Source organism: Saccostrea cucullata, unplaced genomic scaffold (assembly GCF_032062105.1).
Source record: "Saccostrea cucullata isolate Sc308-1 unplaced genomic scaffold, CSIRO_AGI_Scuc_v1 ctg2623, whole genome shotgun sequence".
Lineage (NCBI taxonomy): Eukaryota > Metazoa > Mollusca > Bivalvia > Ostreida > Ostreidae > Saccostrea > Saccostrea cuccullata.
In genome coordinates, this window is record NW_026935229.1 from 43,472 (window position 1) to 64,083 (window position 20,612).

At 33.7% G+C, this 20,612-nt stretch overlaps 3 protein-coding genes across 3 annotated transcripts in view; 2 read left to right on the forward strand and 1 right to left on the reverse strand.

Moving 5' to 3' along the window:
* LOC134242276 (uncharacterized) overlaps positions 1–20,082 on the forward strand; it is a gene marked incomplete at its 3' end in the record, with an annotated part of 29,006 nt that extends 8,924 nt beyond the window's left edge. The window contains exons 6-9 of the mRNA XM_062724365.1: positions 308–515; positions 12,857–13,005; positions 19,449–19,667; positions 19,853–20,082. Of these exons, the coding sequence (XP_062580349.1) occupies positions 308–515; positions 12,857–13,005; positions 19,449–19,667; positions 19,853–20,082 (806 nt within the window). The remainder of the gene's footprint in view (positions 1–307; positions 516–12,856; positions 13,006–19,448; positions 19,668–19,852) is intronic.
* Positions 1,970–4,191, forward strand: LOC134242279 (uncharacterized). Its single transcript, XM_062724368.1, has 2 exons — positions 1,970–2,026; positions 2,508–4,191. Exon 2 carries the CDS (start codon positions 2,516–2,518, stop codon positions 4,073–4,075), a length of 1,560 nt encoding a protein of 519 aa, XP_062580352.1. The 5' UTR covers positions 1,970–2,026; positions 2,508–2,515; the 3' UTR covers positions 4,076–4,191.
* On the reverse strand, positions 4,532–7,529 carry LOC134242281 (uncharacterized). Its single transcript, XM_062724369.1, has 3 exons — positions 7,304–7,529; positions 6,628–6,777; positions 4,532–5,374 (listed from the first exon to the last, which is right to left on the reverse strand). The coding sequence occupies exons 1-3, from the start codon at positions 7,518–7,520 to the stop codon at positions 4,869–4,871; spliced, it is 873 nt and encodes a 290-aa protein (XP_062580353.1). The 5' UTR covers positions 7,521–7,529; the 3' UTR covers positions 4,532–4,868.
* Positions 20,083–20,612: the final 530 nt, after the last annotated feature.

The window sequence follows — 20,612 nt, forward strand, 5'->3', positions numbered from 1 at the left end:
GAATTAATGAATCTTCCCTATAGTATGAATAATGTTGGGAAAACAAGTGGGGGGGGGGCAGGCCCCCCCCTGGCCCCCCTGTTGCTAGTGCCTGCGCTGTGATAATTTTCTGCAGAAAAATTGTGTCCGCCTTCATAGCATAAATTAATCCCATGCAGATAAAAGTACGTCTACAGTAATCAGGTAAAATAAGGTAGAATAATTTGGCAGATCTAAGTAATAAGCATTAAATTCCAAGGAACGTTAGATTGATATATTGTACAACGTAATCTGGATTGGATATAATATCAGTCCGTCTCTGCTTCAGAAAAGGGACAGCAATACACTCAGTACGTGCAAGCCGCTCATCCTAAGTGTCCAGCGTTTGATGTCTAATCACGAAGACGAGAGGATCACGGAGCGGTGCGGGGACATCTTGGTTATGATAGGTCAACAAGCGTCACAAGTGCTGGACTCGGACAACATCGGGAACCTTATTGACCACTACATTGAAAATCCTGACGTACACATCGTTGGTAAATTGGTAGCATGATAATGATATTATACCTACCCCTGACATACACATCATGGATAAATTGATAACATGATATTGATATCATGATACCTACCCCTGACATACACATCATAGGTAAATTGATTACACAATATTGATATCATTATACCTACCCCTGACATACACATCATAGGTAAATTGATAACACAATATTGATATCATTATACCTACAACTGACATACACATCATAGGTAAATTGATAACACAATATTGATATCATTATACCTACCCCTGACATACACATCATAGGTAAATTGATAACACAATATTGATATCATTATACCTACCCCTGACATACACATCATAGGTAAATTGATAACATGATACTGTTATCATTATACCTACCCCTGACATACACATCAATGGTAAATTGATAACACAATATTGATATCATTATACATATCCTTAACATACACATCATAGGTAAATTGATAACATGATATTGATATCATTATACCTACCCCTGACATACACATCATAGGTAAATTGATAACACAATACTGATATCATTATACATATCCTTAACATACACATCATAGGTAAATTGATAACACAATATTGATATCATGATACCTACCCCTGACATACACATCATAGGTAAATTGATTACACAATATTGATATCATTATACCTACCCCTGACATACACATCATAGGTAAATTGATAACACAATATTGATATCATGATACCTACCCCTGACATACACATCATAGGTGAATTGGTAGCTTGATATTGATATCATTATACCTACCCCTGACATACACATCATGGGTAAATTGATTTAAACAATAAAATGCTTTCTTTGTTTGTTATTACTGGAATTAACGGAAGCAGCTGTTGCAGAAAAAATACATAACTCGCGTAAGTGGGTTATGTAAATTTTTTCTGCAATAGCTGCGACCGTTAATTCCAGTAATAATAAACAAAGAAAGACATTTTATTGTTTATATTTATATTTGTTTAAATAATCATTTAAAGAAGGATTAAAAAGTTTAATTATTGTATTAATGATGCGAACGTCTTTATACGTTTCATTGATGGAACAGCCACTGATCAAGAAATCTGTACAGGCGACATGCCTGATGTAGTTCATGCAGTGATTAACGCAATGGGTTTTCTTAAGAAACAAAGGAGAAAATATTCAGTGGATGTAAATATAACACAATATTGATATCATTATACCTACCCCTGACATACACATCATAGGTAAAGTGATAACATGATATTGATATCATTATACCTACCCCTGACATACACATCATAGGTAAATTGATAACATGATATTGATATCATTATACCTACCCCTGACATACACATCATAGGTAAATTGATAACACAATATTAATAAGTCTTATCGACATGCCATTTTGCACATGCCGAGAGTTCCGATAAACACTTCCGGGTCATAGGTCATTCGGGATAAAAACAACGTCGAAGAAAAGCAATATCGCTGTGGTACTGACTGCTAATGTCGTAAGTATAACGGTTAATTTTCGTATTATACACAATCACATGAGTGGACATCGTTAAAGAGTTAATGTGCATAGGTATTTAGGCACACTATGTCAAGATTTGATATAATTTTCCTGTAAAGGCGGTTTATCATGTTTATAACACGAAGGACAGTAGATCTAATGGGTGCATGTATAACGAGGAGAGAGAGAGCAGTGACTAGGTCAAAATACTGTTGCTATTTTTTTCTCTCATTTAAATTGTGATTACGGATACTTCCATCAAAAGTAAATTGAATCAAGTTCTCTTCTGTACATTGAATTAACATATACGTTAAAGTATACTTACATGTAACAGATTTCTAACCAATTAGGTACTGTACAATAAACTAATCTATTTTTGTCACGATAGCATTCCGACTTCTACTTCTACATCTATGTATGTCCTCATATTTAAAGATCGGTCAATATTGAGTTATAATCTTTAAACTTTTGAATTCCAGTTGAAAGAATGAGGATTTGTGCCATTAAAGACTGCCCAAGCAGCACATACCAACTCAAAAAATGGAAAAAGACATTTTGTGAAGTGCACCAGTGCAACAGTGGTACAGGATCTTGTGTGTGCCCTCCCGCATTTGATCTGATTCCCTTTCCAACAGAAAGAAAAGACCCTGAATTAAGAGGAAAATGGATTAAATTAGTTAATAGACAGTTGAAACCTGGAAAAAATTGGAAGCCTGATGATGACAGTAGAATATGTTCAAAACATTTTGAAGGAGGCAATCCTGTCCCAACATTACACCTTGGGTATGAACTAACCATGCCATTAAAACTCAGGCCTCCCCCAAAGGAAAGACAGCCATTAATACAAAAATCTAAGAAATCTTTAGAAACCAAGGTTAAAACTGATGAAAATGACAATGTTGTCCGTCTAACAGAAGATAATTCAGTGACATGTTCAGTTCCTTTACAATTTGAGCATGATTATTGTGCAAAATGTGTTTGTAATGCAAACTGCGAGTGTTTTGGATGTTTACAGAAATCTAAAATTATAAACAATCTTACTTATCAGTTGGAACAAGTGGTCTCATCAAATGAAAGTAAACTCCATGGAAAGAAGAATGTGCACAAAAGGTTCATAAAAACAGATAAAAAAGTAAGAGCAAACACTGGCCTTCCAAATAAGTCAACTCTTGTGAACTTGTATAAATATTTAAAACTCAAAACCCATCGCCTGAGATATTGGGAGGGCTCTAAAAAAGTGATCAGTACCAAGGTACCTCGTCATTTCAAGAAATCGCCAAAGAAGAGTGGTCCAGAGAAAAAACTTGGTGCACTTGATGAGCTCGTTTTAACATTAATGAAACTTAGACTAGATATTAACTTTGAATTTTTAGCCGACTTATTTGGAGTCTCTCAGGGTACATGTTCAAAGATTTTTAACACTTGGATAAAATTTCTGTCCAAAGAGTTAAGGCCTCTAATCTTCTGGCCAGACAAAGAAATTGTCAGAAAATTACTACCTCCATCATTAATAAAACAATACGCCAAACTTAGATGCACAATAGACTGCACTGAAGTTTTTATTGAAAAGCCAAGACATTTGGAACTACAAGCTCTCACGTGGTCCGATTATAAACAACACAACACAGTTAAAGTACTTATTGGAATAGCTCCTAATGGAGCTATTTCTTTCTTAAGTAAGTGTTATGGAGGAAGGATGTCAGACAGACAGATTGTCCGTGAATCATCTTTTCTTGATCTTATAGATCCTGGCGACATTATCTTAGCTGACAGAGGCTTTCCAATTCGAGAGGAACTTTCGCTCCGGTATGCAAATTTGGTTATTCCACCTCCAGGATCCGGCATTCAACAAATGACTAGAGAAAATGTAGAAAAAACAAAAAGTATCACTAATGTACATATCCATGTCGAACGAGCCATTAACAGGATCAAGTGGCTTGCCATTTTGAAGAAAACACTACCAATTACTCTGGTTCCCCTTGTAGATGACATTGTTTCTGTTTGTGCAAGTCTTTGTAACTTACTCAAACCTCTGGTTACAAGGTAGGCCCTTACTGGAGGGACATCATCGACAGTGGTACATCATTGAAAATACAAAATGATGAAAAATAGAAATGCTAATTTTTTCAAGTGATTTTTATTATTGATAGCAATGTGATTTAATTGCATGTCTAAACTGTTTTGATCGTCAACTTTAAAAAATGTAAATTACCTTGAGCATATATATATATGCAAATTTATACAGTATTATGTATTTACAACAACTAATTTCATAAAAAAGAAAAATAATGAAGATTTTTTCGAAAAATAGAGACTAATACAATGGAAGTCAGTAGACATTTTTTCATAAAAATTTTCTCATTGATAATTTTCATTATGCTTTGATACATTTATTATATGTATAACATGTAGGTCTTAATCATATTAAATCAACATTGACAAAAAATATTGCATAAATTGGTATATATATCAATAAAATATGAAAGAGAACACTGTTTGTTTCCAAATTAAAATCCAAATTTACTCAAAGGAGTTTGATGAACATAGCATGAAGAATGCCAGAGATTCAAAGATTCAAATTTTTTAATATCATATTCATTTTGTAAATTACTTGATTAAAGTTTTCATTATGTATTTTGTGATCTTTTAGCCCTTGGCCTTGACCTTCATGTATGATTACTGTGAAATGACATATGAAAGGGCATTCATATTTGACATAATATGCCATAAATAATGGCATGTCACCCTCTTAAACACTAAAAGCAGTTTATTATTGTTATTTAATCATCTTCATGTTTGTCACCCTATTGGAATTCCACAAGGCTTGTTCACCTACATCCCTAGCTAACTAGTTTTTGTGCTAAATGTTTTGTAAAAAATTCTTTCACACAAGCTTTGATTTCATCCCAGACCTCTTGATTCAGGTGCACGCGCTCCAAGAAATATCCCGCCTTTGTATAAACAAAGAAGTCACACCATTTTTTTCCTGTCATTCCAAGCTGGGTTTGTATTTGATAGTAATACGAGTGACTGCATTTGAGCCGGCTGCCGTGTTCACATTTTTCTAAGTAATCAAGGTTTTGGTGGGAGGGATTGTCATTGGCTATTCTATATGGACACTTTATCTCCAAAACCCCCTCAGAAGATGAGGTAGAATCATATACAATACCATCAGGAGTAGCTCCTAAATAGATCATTTCCAAAAGGACAAATAAACCGCATTCATTCACAATGACATTAGCTTTCTTGACCGTTTTCATAACTTGGATGTACTCGAGTTTTGCCTCTGACTCCATGACCCTACCATATTTTAAGGCTGGCAAATCTTCATTTGGTTTGGTAATGCCTGAAATACACAATTGCCATGTATGTATAACAGGTTATACTGTATAACTGGAGTATTTTGAATATCTCATAATGTACGGGATAAAAAATAAGACAATTTCTTCTTTTTTTTAAATCACTTTAAATTCTGCAATCATATTATGATGTTTTTGAAGCAAGTCTTACTGTAATATAGTCGAGTACAAAAGTGAAACAGGTTAGGCCTAGATAAATAAATTGTGTTTCCGGTTCCCCAATCGACCCTAAAAATTTAATTTTATCCACCAATACTAGTATCTTTCTGAAAGTAAACAAATCCATTTTGCTTTTAGAAATCTTAATTTCAATCACTTCTGTGTATGAGAAGATGCATATCCTATACACATTGGGAAGAAATGTTTTGACATTTATTTCCATGGTAAAAATGGCAGTGTTCTTGCTATTGAATAAAATATTTAAATAAAGTAAAATGTTTTACCTACCCACCTACCCTATTTTTTCTAAGGTTAGAAGAGGGAACACACTATTTATTTATATTGGCCTTACTCAGTATATGAACTAATTGTGTGTTACAATTAATCAATTATAGAATTAAATTATGTACCCTTCAAAAATAAAATAGCTTTAACAATTACCGGTATATATATATATATATATATATATATATATATATATATATATATATATATATATATATATATATATATAGTAAAAAATAACAGAACACCGATTAAAACTCTACCGGATTCAATTGTATCATCAGGAGAAAAACTGATGATACAATTGAAACCGGAAGAGTTTTAATCGGCGTTCTGTTATTTTTTACTATTTAAATACTTGTGTGGATTTTTTTCAAACTTTTGGATTATATATATATATATATATATATATATATATATATATATATATATATATATATATATATATATATATATATATATAATATATATATATATATATATATATATATATATATATATATACATGCATGTATTATTAGAATTCTGCTTTCAAAGAAATTCTTCATTGCGATATACTACTTAAGGATTATCAATTGTCTTTTTCCCCTCAATTTAACTATTATTATTATTTTTTCTGGCAGATGACTTCATACTAAGATCATAGAAATACTAATATTGTTTTGGTAGGGAGAAAAATGTTTTTGATTTTTAAGGATATTTCTTGATGCATACCTAGGACACTTTTGATGAGATTAGTGGTATCAGTGTCTGGTTTTCTTTCAGCAGTATGCATTCTTGTCACTACTCTGTATACCAAAGAAGCTGTTATCCTTCCTTGTCGCTGTTCTTTCCACAGGGGGTGATTGCCATTGTCCTCTGGTAGACTTTTCCAATGCTTCAGCTTGGTCTGGAGTAAATGTTGGCAATTTCTCTAGTAGCTCATCTACACTACTGCAATCTTTTGCTTTAGAAAAAAAGTTGATTTATTGCAGATTAATTTTTATTTCAGTTCAATTTTGCATATAATATTAAGTAAACTGATGTTAGGCCTGTCCTGTGAGAACTATGGCAAAAAGTCTAAACAACTAACTCAGACACACAATCTAACTAAAATAAGGGGGTTAGGTCCGCTCGCATACTGGCTACACTAACATCGCATAGAGGGTCACGTCAGAGGTCAAATTTGGAATATCTCTAGACTTATTCGCTCAATAATTTACAATGATTTTACAGGCAATGATTTGATTGGTTGATAGAATTTGAACTCTGATGTGACCCTCAATGGGATGTTGTTAGATGTTAGTGTAGCAAGTATACGAGTGGATCTAATTTAACCCCCTATAAATTTCAATTAGATTGCTCAGAAACATAGATTTCCATTGCCACAACCTTCGGGCTTGATGGAATTTAATAAGTGACCGACCCATTATTTACATTTCAATAGATGTTTAAAAATACCTAAGACATTGTATATCTATTTTAATTTATACCTTGTGAAGAAATGGAAGGAGGTATGAAAGCCCCTGTTTCACATTCAACAACTGTACCAACATTGACATCATCCTCTGGGGAGAAAGTTGGTGTAGATAGTGGAAGAGCATACTGGAAAGCACAGGAGGAAGGACAGCTGTCATATAGTGCATGCAACAAACTCTCTAAGTTCGGTGATTCCTTAGATCTTGATGGGTTGAATAAAGTTCTAACCATTGGATTTATTGTCTTTTTTTCACCTACAAATATAAGAAGTGGAATTATCTTTTTTTCAAATATAATTTCGTATTATAAGCAAAGTTTTATATTTTGTCAGGAGTGAACAGAATTAATAGCACATATTGACATCCTGGAGGCACGGTAGAATTCATCTACTTAAAAGTCTGGTATCGAATATATAGTGAGCTGGCCCCATTCACAATATTGCTAAAAGCCAGTAAAAGGAACTTTACTAATAAAAGACAATTATTTTTGGGGCTCACAACTTTGGCAGGGCTGACAACTTTCACTAGCAAGCAGCCCTATTATATATGTCCAGCTGATTTTAGAGTGAGTTTCAAACACTATTATGAGCCTATAAACATTATAAGGCCATTCATCATGACCAAGCAGATTTGGTTGCAATTATTTATTGCATATTGTCATGGTCACCCTTCAAGGTCATGGGGTCAAATGTTCAAGGACTGTATATGCAACATGGTTGATGGGAATTAATTGTCACAAAGCTGTTTCATTTATTTACATTCAAGTTGAAGAACATTCAATATGCTCAGTTTTTATACATACCTTTCTTACTGTAATGTGGTTTGCGCCATTCTAACTCTGATATGGGTTTATGCTGGATGTTGTTTAGCAAAGATGGCACATTCCACTTGCAAGGTAAAGATGTACATGTTTTCTGTGTCATACCATGCTGCCATGCAAAATCCACTTTAAACAAGATAGCTGCTATATGGTTACATGTAGACCCTAAACTGAAAAAAAAATCCTGACTATAAGTCTTCTGAGCTCTACATGTACATTAATAATTTTAAAAGCCCCTCAGGTTCAATTTGTCAGAAATTTAATTTATAAAATCTTAAGTATCATGACAATACAAAAATGTTATGCTAAATATATTGATACATGTATTTATACATTTGAATGTTTTTACATGTACACAGTATTTGTCTTCCAATTTTTTTTTATATAAATACAGTGTTTGTTTATGGAGGGCCAAGCGAAAAATAAAGGGTGAAATAAATAAAGATTGAACTACCCCTGGACATGAGTCTAGATATAAATCTACAATGTAAGCACAGGCACCTGACGTTACTTCTTTTTCTTAATTACTTAAATAAAAAAATATACCCTTACCTAATATTTATTATTAGTAGGGGTATATTTTTTATATTAAAGTGTCTGTGATTGTGCATGTAATCCCTATTATTTAAATATAAGCAAGGATCATGCATGTACTACATCAGGGACGGTGCGACCTATTATAGATCTACTAACTATTAGTACTTTTAAGGAATGGAGTGCTATCTGTACATCAACCCTTACGTATTCATGCATGTACAAAGTCATTGTATGCATTATATACCATTTACTTACCCAGCAAAACAGGTACAATAAGCTCTGCATATGTACCCCGTCTTTTTGTCCAAGCACACCCAAGCTGTGTGGAATGTTGAATTAATTTTCTGAGACGGGGTGCAGTATGCAGACAAAATGCAATATGCTGATTCTTTGCTAATTGGATGGTATTTAAGTTCTTTCAGAAACTTTGAATCGAAGTAACTATACGCCTTTCCTTCCTTGTAATCAGTCAGAAGACGCTTTCTCAGATCACCGAAAGTGGAAGGTGCTGTAGTTGTCAAATATTCAGCGATATCGAAGTACATAGTGGGAGGCCACTGCGAAATGCCATTCTGCTCCGACACCCACCCCTTCAAGCATAGAGGGTCCGGTATAAGGTCGTCGTTTACCTTTAACAAATCTAAGTAGTCTTGTTTGTTTTTCATTTTTTCCTCCACAGAATCCTTTTTCGTTTCGATCTTCATCTGGCTTGCACCGAAGGCAAGTGCTACCAGCTCCACTTTCCTGCCTGTTGTCTTGAGGCCTCGATCGCGGAGATATTCTTTTAGCTCCGGAACCCTCCATCGTAAGAAATCATCATACGAAATCTCGCTAACGCCATCCATTTTATCCCGCTTGACCTTTTGACCCTACCCAGAATTCTCATCGCGCCTGGGATCCCGAACTCGCTTATTATCATTATACATACCCCTGAAATACACATCATAGGTAAATTGGTAGCTTGATATTGATATCATTTTTAGCTCTTCTGAGCCAAAGGCTCAAAGAGCTAATGCTATGGCCATTTGTGCGGTGTGAGTTAACTTTTTAGAATATGGGCCATAACTCAAGAACCCCTTGGCCAATCAGTATCAAATTTGTCACAGGGTATCCTTGGCCTAAGGGCTACCTTTTACACTAAAATAAGGGTTGGGACCCTTAAACAAGGGGAGATAATCAGGAAAACAAAACCAAAAGTACTGGTTGCTAAAAAATCTTCTTCAGAACCACCAGGCAGATTTTCACCAAACTTACATACAAGGATCAGGATATGTCGAAGATTAAAAATTGTTCAAGGCATCACCCTGGGGCAAAGGGCGTGGTCTCAAGGTCACTTCAAAGTTGACCTAAATTTACAAATAATAAAAACGTTTATATTTTGCTTAGTTTTAGGACTAGGATCATCAAATCTTGTAAGTTGATACATCTTAGGACTTCACATCATGTTAACTCAAAAGTAGGTCACAGTGACCTACTTTTTAAATTTTGTGGGCATTTTTAAAAAAATTGATTTGAAGGCATATTTTGGACACTTTAAGGCCTATGATCATCAAACTTTGTCAGTTGATGCATCTTGGGTCCTTGAACAACGACAACTTAAAAGTAGGTCACCATCACCTACTTTTTGAACTTGATGACTAATTCTTTTTATAACATTTAATCCAATTATTTCAGACCCTGAGAGGTTTAGAATCATCAAATCTTGTAAGTTGATGCATCTTTGGACCTTAAAATGTATTTATGAAAAAGTAGGTCACTGTGACCTACTTTTTGAATTTTGCAGGCATTTGTTTTTGTATTGTTTAAAAAGGCATATTTTGATTACCTTCAGACCTAGGATCATCAAACTTGGTCAGCAGATGCATCTTGGGACTCCGAAAAACGTCGACCAAAATGTAGGTCACGATGACCTACTTTCAACATTTTATGGCTATATTTTAGTATCTTAGGTATTTATTGGCTTAGAATCATCAAACTTTGTGAGTTGATGCATCTTGGGTTTTTGGAGAGTAACAACCAAAAAGTAGGTCACTTCGACCTACTTTTGACATTTTATGACTTTATTTAAGTATCTTAGGTATTTATTGGCTTAGAATCATCAAACTTTGTGAGTTGATGCGTCTTAGGTTTTCGGAGAGTGACGACCAAAAAGTAGGTCACTGTGACCTACTTGCGACATTTCATGGCTTTATTTAAGTATCTACAGTACTTATTGGCTTAGAATCATCAAACTTCATCAGTTAATGCATCTTGGGTTTTCTAAGAATGATGTCCAGAAAGTAGGTCACGGTGACCTAATTTTTTACATTTAATGGCCTTATTTAAGTATCTATGGTACTAACTGGTTTAGAATCATCAAACTTTGTTTGTTGATGCATCTTGGGTCTTTAGAGAATGTCGACCGAAAAGTAGGTCATGGTGACCTACTTTTGAATATCTCAGGTACTTATTGGCTTATAATCATCAAACTTTGTCTGTTGATGTATCTTGGGTTTTCGAAAATCGTCTACAAAAAATTAGGTCGGAGTGACCTACTTTTGACATTATATGGCTATATATAAGTATCTTGAGTACTTATTGGCTTAGAATAATCAGACTTTGTCAGTAGATGCATTTTGGGTTTTCCAAGGATGTAGACAAAAAAATAGGTCATGGTGACCTACTTTTGACATTTTATGGGTATATTTAAGTATATCAGGTACATATCGGCTTAGAATCATCAAACTTTGTCAGTTGATGCATCTTGAGTTTTCGGGGATCGCAAACCAAAAATTACATCACTTTGACCTACTTTTGACATTTTATGGCTATTTTTATATCTCAAGTACTGGTTGACCTAGAATTGTTAAACTTTGTCAGTTGGGGCATCTTTGGTTTTCGGAGAATGTGGACCAAAAAGTAGGTCATGGTGACCTACTTTTGAATATATCAGGTACTTATTGGCTTAGAATCATCAAACTTTGTCAGTTGATGTATCTTGGGTTTTCAAAGAATGTAGACAAAAAAGTAGGTCACGGTGACCTACTTTTAAATGTCTCAAATACGTATTGGCTTAGAATCTTCAATCTTTGTCTATTAATGCATCTTGAGTCCTCAGAAAACTTCAATCTTAAAGTAGGTCACTGTGACGTACTTATGGTTTTTTATAGCTTTATTATTAAAAATATCTTCAGTCCTAATTGGCTAAGAATCATCAAACTTTGTCAGTTGATGCAACTGGGTCTTAGGATACTTAGGGCTAGAGGCTTCAAATAGAAGTGATAGATTGTACAATTTATCAGAAGAGCGATTCAAGGCCCTTGGACCTCTTGTTTATGATACTTTAAACAATGTAATTTTTTGTGATGCTGTTCTTACTTACAAGGTATGATCAAAAAGAGAATTGGTGTGGGTTCCAGGATGAAAAAATACAAGATATTTATTTAATGTGTAACTATCTTTATCACCATTTTGGTAATGCTATTTCAAGAACCACAGGGCCAGAAAACATGAATATGTAGTAAATCAGAATTAGTAAAGTGGATTGAAAAAGGTATTGAATCACCCACCCAATCAAATCATTTTATGTGTAGCCAATCAGAGTTGATATTCTAGCCAACCAAATGATTAGAATTTATAACCAATCAGTAGTAATTAGGCATAGGAGAAATAGTTGTAAATACAGGGATCAAGCTAGCTTTTGTTTAATTTTGATGTAACGCTTTGTTAGAGTTAGGTGACTTGGGAGGGGTACCTGGGCTGTGTTGGGAAACAACAGAATTGTAAGTTAGACCACTCAGCCCAGGGACCCAGTTCCCTAGTGTCTTTGTGACTAGCTATGGTCTCTCTGTGACTTTAGTTTGTGTCTTACCAAAAGTAATAGTGTCCTGTTAATAGCTATGGTGTCTTGGTGACTTAAGCTTGTGTTTGTGTGTCTTAAGATGTATGTGTGACTCTTTGTGATTATTTTTTTTGTGATCTTTGTGCTTTGTACTTTGTGATCAATTGATTGGCTTGCATGATAATTTGCATAAACGCCGAAGGCGTTTATGCATAAAATTATCATGGAAACCAAGTACTGTAATTGAGATAATTTGATGGTTCATAATACACTGTAGGTGGTACCTTGAAATTCTTCCATGTACAAAACTTGTTCTAGTCCAGTTTCCAATAAGATTGTTGAATTTATATTTATTTAAAAGACATTTTTCTCATTCTTTTAACTATTACAGTGAATCTAGAAGCAGCCTATGATAATGGACCTGAGGAATTTGCGAAGCGGTTCACTGACCTGGTGGAAGTGTTTGCCAAGGACAATCAGTCAAACTGCTTTGTCATGCAGTGTCTCCTGCTGAAGAAAATTGCTGAAACTCAACCAGAGGTACAAAAAAATATATTTATAAAATTCAAATATTCAAAAGTTTACATAGCTGATTACTATACATGTATAATTACAAAGTAAAAAATTTTCATTAAAACAAGCAAATTCAAAGAATTGTGGTCCCCCGCTTTTGGTGTCTTTGTGGGTGAGATGTCATTTTTGTTATCGCATACTGTGATAGATATGAACACCCTGAAGCAATGAATCATTATTTTTTGAAAGATATAGTCTCATAACTGCAACGGTGTGTGCAAAAAAATTGAGTGACGCGTGTTAAGAAAATTTGTTTCCACACACAGTTGCAGTTATGGGACTATATCTTTCAAAAAATAATGATTCATTGCCTATATTTACATTTTTTGACTTTCTACCTTAATTGCAAATGTGATTTTCATTTAAAAACATATGTATTATCCTTTGTGTAAGCTACAATTAATGGATCAGCAACATAACAGCTTCTGGTCAATTTGAGCGTGATTTTTAGCTCTACTGGTCAGAGACCAAAATAGCTTATGTGATAGTAATGCATCCAACATCCGTCCCTCTGTCTGTCTGTCTGTAAACAATTTTTCAAAATGCTAGTCGTCCTACAGTTTTGGTCTGATTTCAATATAACTTGGCACACAAGTAAACTACACTAAGATACATTATTCTGTATATCGATTTTTGATTTTGATGAACAGTGTTGCCGTGGTTACTAAAAATAGAAATTTCTGTGAAAATCATTCAAAATGCTACTCCTCCTACAGTTTTGATTTGAATTTAATATAGCGTGGCCAATAAGTAGAGTACACTAAGATACATAATTCTGAATATCGGTTTTTGATTTCAATGAACGGTGTTGCTGTTGTTACTAAAAATAGAAATTTCTGTGAAAATCATTCAAAATGCTACTCCTCCTACAGTTTTGGTCTGATTTCAATATACATGTAACTTGGCACACAAGTAGACTACACTAAGATACATGATTCTGTATATCTGTTTTTGATTTCAATGAACGGTGTTGCCATTTTTACTAAAAATAGAAATTTCTGTGAAAATCATTCAAAATGCTACTCCTCCTACAGTTTTGCTCTGAATTCAATATAACATGGCACACCAGTAGACTACGCTAAGATACATAATTCTATATACCGCTTTTTGATTTCAATGAACGGTGTTGCCGTTTTCACTAAAAATAGAATGTTTTTCGAAATACATTCAAAATGCTACTCCTCCTACAGTTTTGGTCTGAATTCAGTATAACTTGGCCCTTAAGTAGACTACACTAAGATACATAATTCTGTTTATCGGTTTTTGATTTCGATGAACAGTGTTGCCGTTGTTACTTAAAATAGAAATTTCTGTGAAAATTTTTCAAAAATGCTACTCCTCCTACAGTTTTGGTCTGATTTCAATATGACTTGGCACACAAGTAGACTACACTAAGATACATAATTTTATTTATCGGTTTTTGATTTCGATGAATGGTGTTGCCCTTGTTACTAGAAATAGAATTTTTTTAAAAATACATTCGAAATGCAACTCCTCCTACAGTTTTGATCTGATTTCAGTATAACTTGGCACACAAGTTGACTACACGAAGATACATAATTCTGTTTATCAGTTTTTGATTTCAATGAAAGGTGTTGCCATTGTTACTAAAATTAGAAATGTTTTTTGAAATACATTCAAAATGCTACTCCTACAGTTTTGGTCTGATTTCAGTATAACTTGGCACACAAGTAGACTACACTAAGATACATAATTCTCTATATCGGTTGATTTCGATGAACGGTGTTGTCTTGGTTACTAAAAATAGAAATTTCTGTAAAATACATTCAAAATGCTACTCCTCGTACAGTTTTGGTCTGATTTCAGTATAACTTGGCACACAAGTAGACTACACTAAGATACATAATTCTGTGCATCGGTTTTTAATATCGGTGAACGGTGTTGCCGTTGTTACTAAAAATAAAAATTTTTGTAAAATACTTTTAAAATGCTATTCCAAATACAGTTTTGGTCTGATTTCAAATTAACATCACACACAAGTAGATTACACTAAGATACATAATTCTATTTATCGGTTTTTAATTTCAATGAACGGTGTTGCCGTTGTTACTTAAAATAGAAATTTCTGTGAAAATTTTTCAAAAATGCTACTCCTCCTACAGTTTTGGTCTGATTTCAATATGACTTGGCACACAAGTAGACTACACTAAGATACATAATTTTATTTATCGGTTTTTGATTTCGATGAATGGTGTTGCCCTTGTTACTAGAAATAGAATTTTTTTTAAAATACATTCGAAATGCAACTCCTCCTACAGTTTTGATCTGATTTCAGTATAACTTGGCACACAAGTTGACTACACTAAGATACATAATTCTGTTTATCAGTTTTTGATTTCAATGAAAGGTGTTGCCATTGTTACTAAAAAAATAGAAATGTTTTTTAAATACATTCAAAATGCTACTCCTACAGTTTTGGTTTGAATTCAATATAACTTGGCCCATAAGTAGACTACACTAAGATACATAATTCTCTGTATCGGTTTCTGATTTCGATCAATGGTGTTGTCCTTGTTACTAAAAATAGAAGTTTTAAAAAATACATTCAAAATGCTACTCCTCCTACAGTTTTGGTCTGAATTCAATATAACTTGGTTCACAAGTAGACTACACTAAGATATATAATTCTGTTTATCGGTTTTTGATTTTTGATTAATGGTGTTGCCTTGGTTACTAAAAATAGAAATATCTGTGAAATACTTTTAAAATGCTACTCCAAATACAGTTTGAGTCTGATTATAATATAATTTGGCATGCAAGCAGACTACACTGAGATACATAATTAACAGTTTTGTGTTTTTGATTTTGATGATTTATGTTTCCATAGTAATTTAAATTGAAAATTCAGTAAAATTTTATTAAAAGCTACTCCTACAGCTGTAGTCTTATTGCAATCTTGCCTCAAAAAGAGACTTAATCAAGGATCATTATTCTATTTATTGCTTTTGTAAAGTTTTAAGTCACAACAGCTTCTTTTCTTTTCTTTATTATACCGGTAAGTACAAACCAGTAGAGCTACAGTCTCGACAGAGACTTCTGGTTTTATTTTTGCTTGTGACGTTGCACTTCCTCGGCGTTCAACGATTATGACGTCAAAGTAAAATTATTAATTAAAAGTAGGTCAAACATCAAAGTCAAGGTCACGGGATAAAAAGTCATAGTGTATTTAGAAAGGTTTTGTTACAGGTATACACATTTTTAAAATGAAAGCCTTATCTCTTCTCATTCAAAAGTTATGACCAAGGTTAAATTTTTTGAAAAGTAGATGAAACTTCAAGGTCAGGTTAACGGTGTAAAAAAATCATAGTCACTGTGTATGTATAGAAAGGTCTTGTCACAGTTAATAAACTTGTTTAATATGAAAGCCCTATCTCTTCTTAATCAAAAGTTATGGCCAATTTTAAGTAATGCTTGATTATTTTAAAAGTAGGTCACAGGGTAAAAAATTATTGTGAATTTATAAAGGTCTTGTCACAGGCTTTACATAACTTTCATATGAAAGCCCTATCTCTTCTGACTCATTTAGAAGTTATGACCAAGGTTAACGTTTTAGAAAAGTAGGTCAAACTTCAAGGTCACAAGGTCAAAAATCATATTTTATTTTATTTAGAAAGGTCTTTTCACAGGTAAAGATTAAAAAACTGAAATAAAATTTGTTCTCTCCAAGATATGTATAGGATTTCCCATGATTTGCGAGTTGATATTATTTGTTACCAATGAATTGTATGTTTTATTATCCTTGAGCTTTGGGAAGGTGATAAGAAACACTCATAGATTTGGATGTATGTAAATATATATTGTGAATTAGTGTGTTTATTAATGTACACAATTCCTCAGAATGTCTTCATCTTCATGACTTAAAAAAAAATGCAAATCCACATATCACCCCATAAATATTAATTCAGTTACAGTTTTGTAGATTATTACAACACCATCATTAATTTTTAGCTCTACTGGTCAGAGACCAGAAGAGCTTATGCGATAGTAATGCGTACGGCGTCTGTCCATCCGTCTGTCTGTCTGTCTGTCTGGTTTGATTTCAATATAACTTGGCACACAAGTAGAATACACTAAGATACATAATTCTATTTATCGGTTTTTAATTTCTGTGTTGCCGTGGTTACTAAAAATAGAAATTTTTGTGAAATACTTTTAAAATGCTACTCCTCCTACAGTTTTGGTCTGATTTCAGTATAACTTGGCACACAAGTAGAATACACTAAGATACATAATTCTGTGCATCGGTTTTTAATATCGATGAACGGTGTTGCCGTTGTTACTAAAAATAAAAATTTTTGTAAAATACTTTTAAAATGCTATTCCAAATACAGTTTTGGTCTGATTTCAAATTAACTTCACACACAAGTAGATTACACTAAGATACATAATTCTATTTATCGGTTTTTAATTTCAATGAACGGTGTTGTCGTGGTTACTAGAAATAGAATTTTTAGCTCTACTGGTCAGAGACCAGAAGAGCTTATGCGATAGTAATGCATCCGGCGTCCGTCCGTCTGTCCGTCTGTAAACAATTTTTCAAAATGCTACTCCTCCTACAGTTTTGGTCTGATTTCAATATAACTTAGCACACAAGTAGACTACACTTAGATACATAATTATATGTATCAATTTTTGATTTCGATGAACGGTGTTGCTGTGGTTAATAAAAATAGAAATTTCTGTGAAATACTTTCAAAATGCTACTCCTCCTACAGTTTTGATCTGATTTCAATATAACTTAGCACACAAGTGGACTACACTTAGATACATAATTCTGTGTATCGAGTTTTGATTTCGAAGAATGGTGTTGCTGTGGTTACTAAAAATAGAAATGTTTTTTGAAATACTTTCAAAATGCTACTCCTCCTACAGTTTTGGTCTGATTTCAATATAACTTGGCACACAAGTAGAATACACTAAGATACATAATTCTGTGTATCGGTTTCTAATATCGATGAATGGTGTTGCCGTGGTTACTAAAAATAGAAATTTTTGTAAAATACTTTTAAAATGCTACTCCACCTACAGTTTAAGTCTGATTTCAGTATAACTTCACACAAAAGTAGACTACGCTAAGATACATAATTCTATATATCTGTTTTTAATTTAGATAAATGGTGCCATGGTTACTAAAAATAGAAATTTCTGAGAAATACTTTCAAAATGCTTCTCCAAATACAGTTTGAGTCTGATTATAATATAATTTGGCATGCAAGTAGACTACACTGAGATACATAGTTATCAGTTTTGTGTTTTTGATTTCGATGATCAATGTTGCCATGGTAACTAAAATTGAAAATTCTGTAAAATTTTATTTAAAAAGGCTACTCCCACAGTTGTAGTCTAGCCTGGTCCCCTGGCTCATCCTTGCCAAGGCAGGAGAGCCAGGTGTATTACATTCTATGCTTTCCTTTGATTGGTCAGAACAATGCGCGCTAAATCTTGGGTTTTTGAGCCGTTGCCGTTAACCACGGAAATAAATATCGACGTAACAATGACACATTACGTCGACGACGTAGAAAATACGACGTCATAATGAATGTCCTTACTGGAAGCGCTGCCATATTGGACGTCACAATGGGCTAAGATTCAGGGCAGATTCGCCCTGAATCCATTGTACTCCACCTGGCCCTAGTGACGCGTAGTATACGAAGCAAAACAGGGACAGGGAACCAGGCTAAGTTGTAGTCTTACTGCAATCTTGCCACAAAAAGAGACTTAAGGCCAGAAAAAATTAATCAGTAGTTTCTCGGGCCAAAAAAATCAGAATTCAATGCGGCAGGCAGGCTTTTTTTTTTTTTTTTTTTTTTTGAAGCAGGATTTAGTTTACGCCTTTTTTTTAAGTCATTTGTTCAATAAAATGATAATATCCACTAATTCTTAAGTTTTGTTCTCTGAAATTAGTAATAATATGTATTCAACTTTAAATAATGTTATTCCAAACATTTATTTAAAAGTTAATTTATAAAATACTTTAAATTTAGAAGAAAGATATTGTTTTTCTAATAAAAACGTCTTTCTTAGCATTTATGAAAAGGGCTATAACTCGATTTTCTTTTTCAACTTGGAAAAATAGAAATTTGAGTTATTTCCCTTTTCAATATGTCAATAAAATTGATCAATGCGGCCGTTTTTGAACTGATGCGGCGGTGCCTGAGAAACTATTGATTAATTTTTTGGGGCCTAATCAAGGATCATTATTCTATGTATTGCTTTTGTAAAGTTTATGTCCCAACTGCTGCTTTTCTCTTCCTTTATTATAAGTACAAACCAGTAGAGCTACAGTCTCGACAGAGACTTCTGGTTGTTGTCTTACAGCCCCATGGAATTAATTCAGTTACAGTTTTGTAGATTATTACAACACCTTCATTTGTTGTCTGTTTCTTTAGGTGTTCACTCCTCGTAGTATGAAGCTGTTCTTTGATGTCCACTTCATGGATTTCACGGCTAACAGTCAGGTGCTGATCTTCATGGATATACTGTCCAAGACACAGCCTGCCCTTTTTGGGCCCTTCATCCCTCACCCCCTGCTGAACTCCAAACTGATGCAGGATACCATGGCTAGTTACCAAATGAACATTGTCACCAGGGCTGCTGCTGTTTGTAAGGTGACTTTTAGATATTATTTCCTGTATTGTAAAGGTATCATGGGACAGGTTAAAACTCAGACTTTTGAAAAAAAAATTATATTCAGAAGATTTTTCCACAGATGAGCATTATCTCCCAATATGATGTAGAAAAAAAATTAATGTTGTAGTCATTGACTTATATTTGAAGTATTTTTCTTTATAAGGACTGCCAGAAACCCGTTTTTGACTACTTCTCTGAGAGACTGAAGAGTTCTACTGACCAGCATGTGCTGTACGCCTGTATAATGGGTCTTAGAGAGATGCTGGAGATTTGTGGTCCAGACTTTTTCACAGAGGAGGTCAAGGCTCAGATAGAGAATCAGACGACAAATGCTCCGGCTAAATACGTCAAAGATGTGGCTCAGGATCTCCAAGATGAACTCGCAGGAAGAAGGTTAGGCCTGCTCCAGTAAAAATATCATGTGGAGTGATCAGTTACCGTAAATCAGGATAAATTGCTGTAGATAAATTTTTAGCAAATTTGTGAGTTCATTGCATTTGCAAAAATATTTTTCTTAAAAATAAATTACCAATAAGAAAATTTAAACAAAGCAGTGGTAATTCGCAAAATTTTGAAATGTAAAAATGAATCAACATTCAACACCATTTTGACCCGAATTCGCAAAATAAAATCGCCGTAAAAATTTCCAGATTTATGGTAATTTCTGTTTCTGTACTTTGGAGTGTCCTATTTTTTCGCTCTCAAAGTTATGTTTAAATAAATGAATTAATTCATTACTATTGATAATGAATTACAGATTTATTATGCATTGACTGAAAGAAAAGTACACATTTTTATGTTTTAAAACATTACGATTTTTTTGTTGATACGTGTGTTCCTCTTCTGATGTCTAAGATAACCATTTTCATTGATGTATGACTCTTTTAGTGCTGCCTGATTATTGTGTTGTTTCCTGAGATGTA

Coding starts and splice junctions, on each gene's coding strand:
- LOC134242279 (XM_062724368.1), top strand. CDS start 2,516: ATGAGGATTTGTGCCATTAAAGACTGCCCAAGCAGCACATACCAACTC.
- LOC134242281 (XM_062724369.1), bottom strand. CDS start 7,520: ATGGTTAGAACTTTATTCAACCCATCAAGATCTAAGGAATCACCGAAC. Junction 6,778..7,303: donor TCCTTCCATTTCTTCACAAG/GTATAAATTAAA, acceptor TTTTTTCTAAAG/CAAAAGATTGCAGTAGTGTA. Junction 5,375..6,627: donor GAAGGATAACAGCTTCTTTG/GTATACAGAGTA, acceptor TGTGTATTTCAG/GCATTACCAAACCAAATGAA.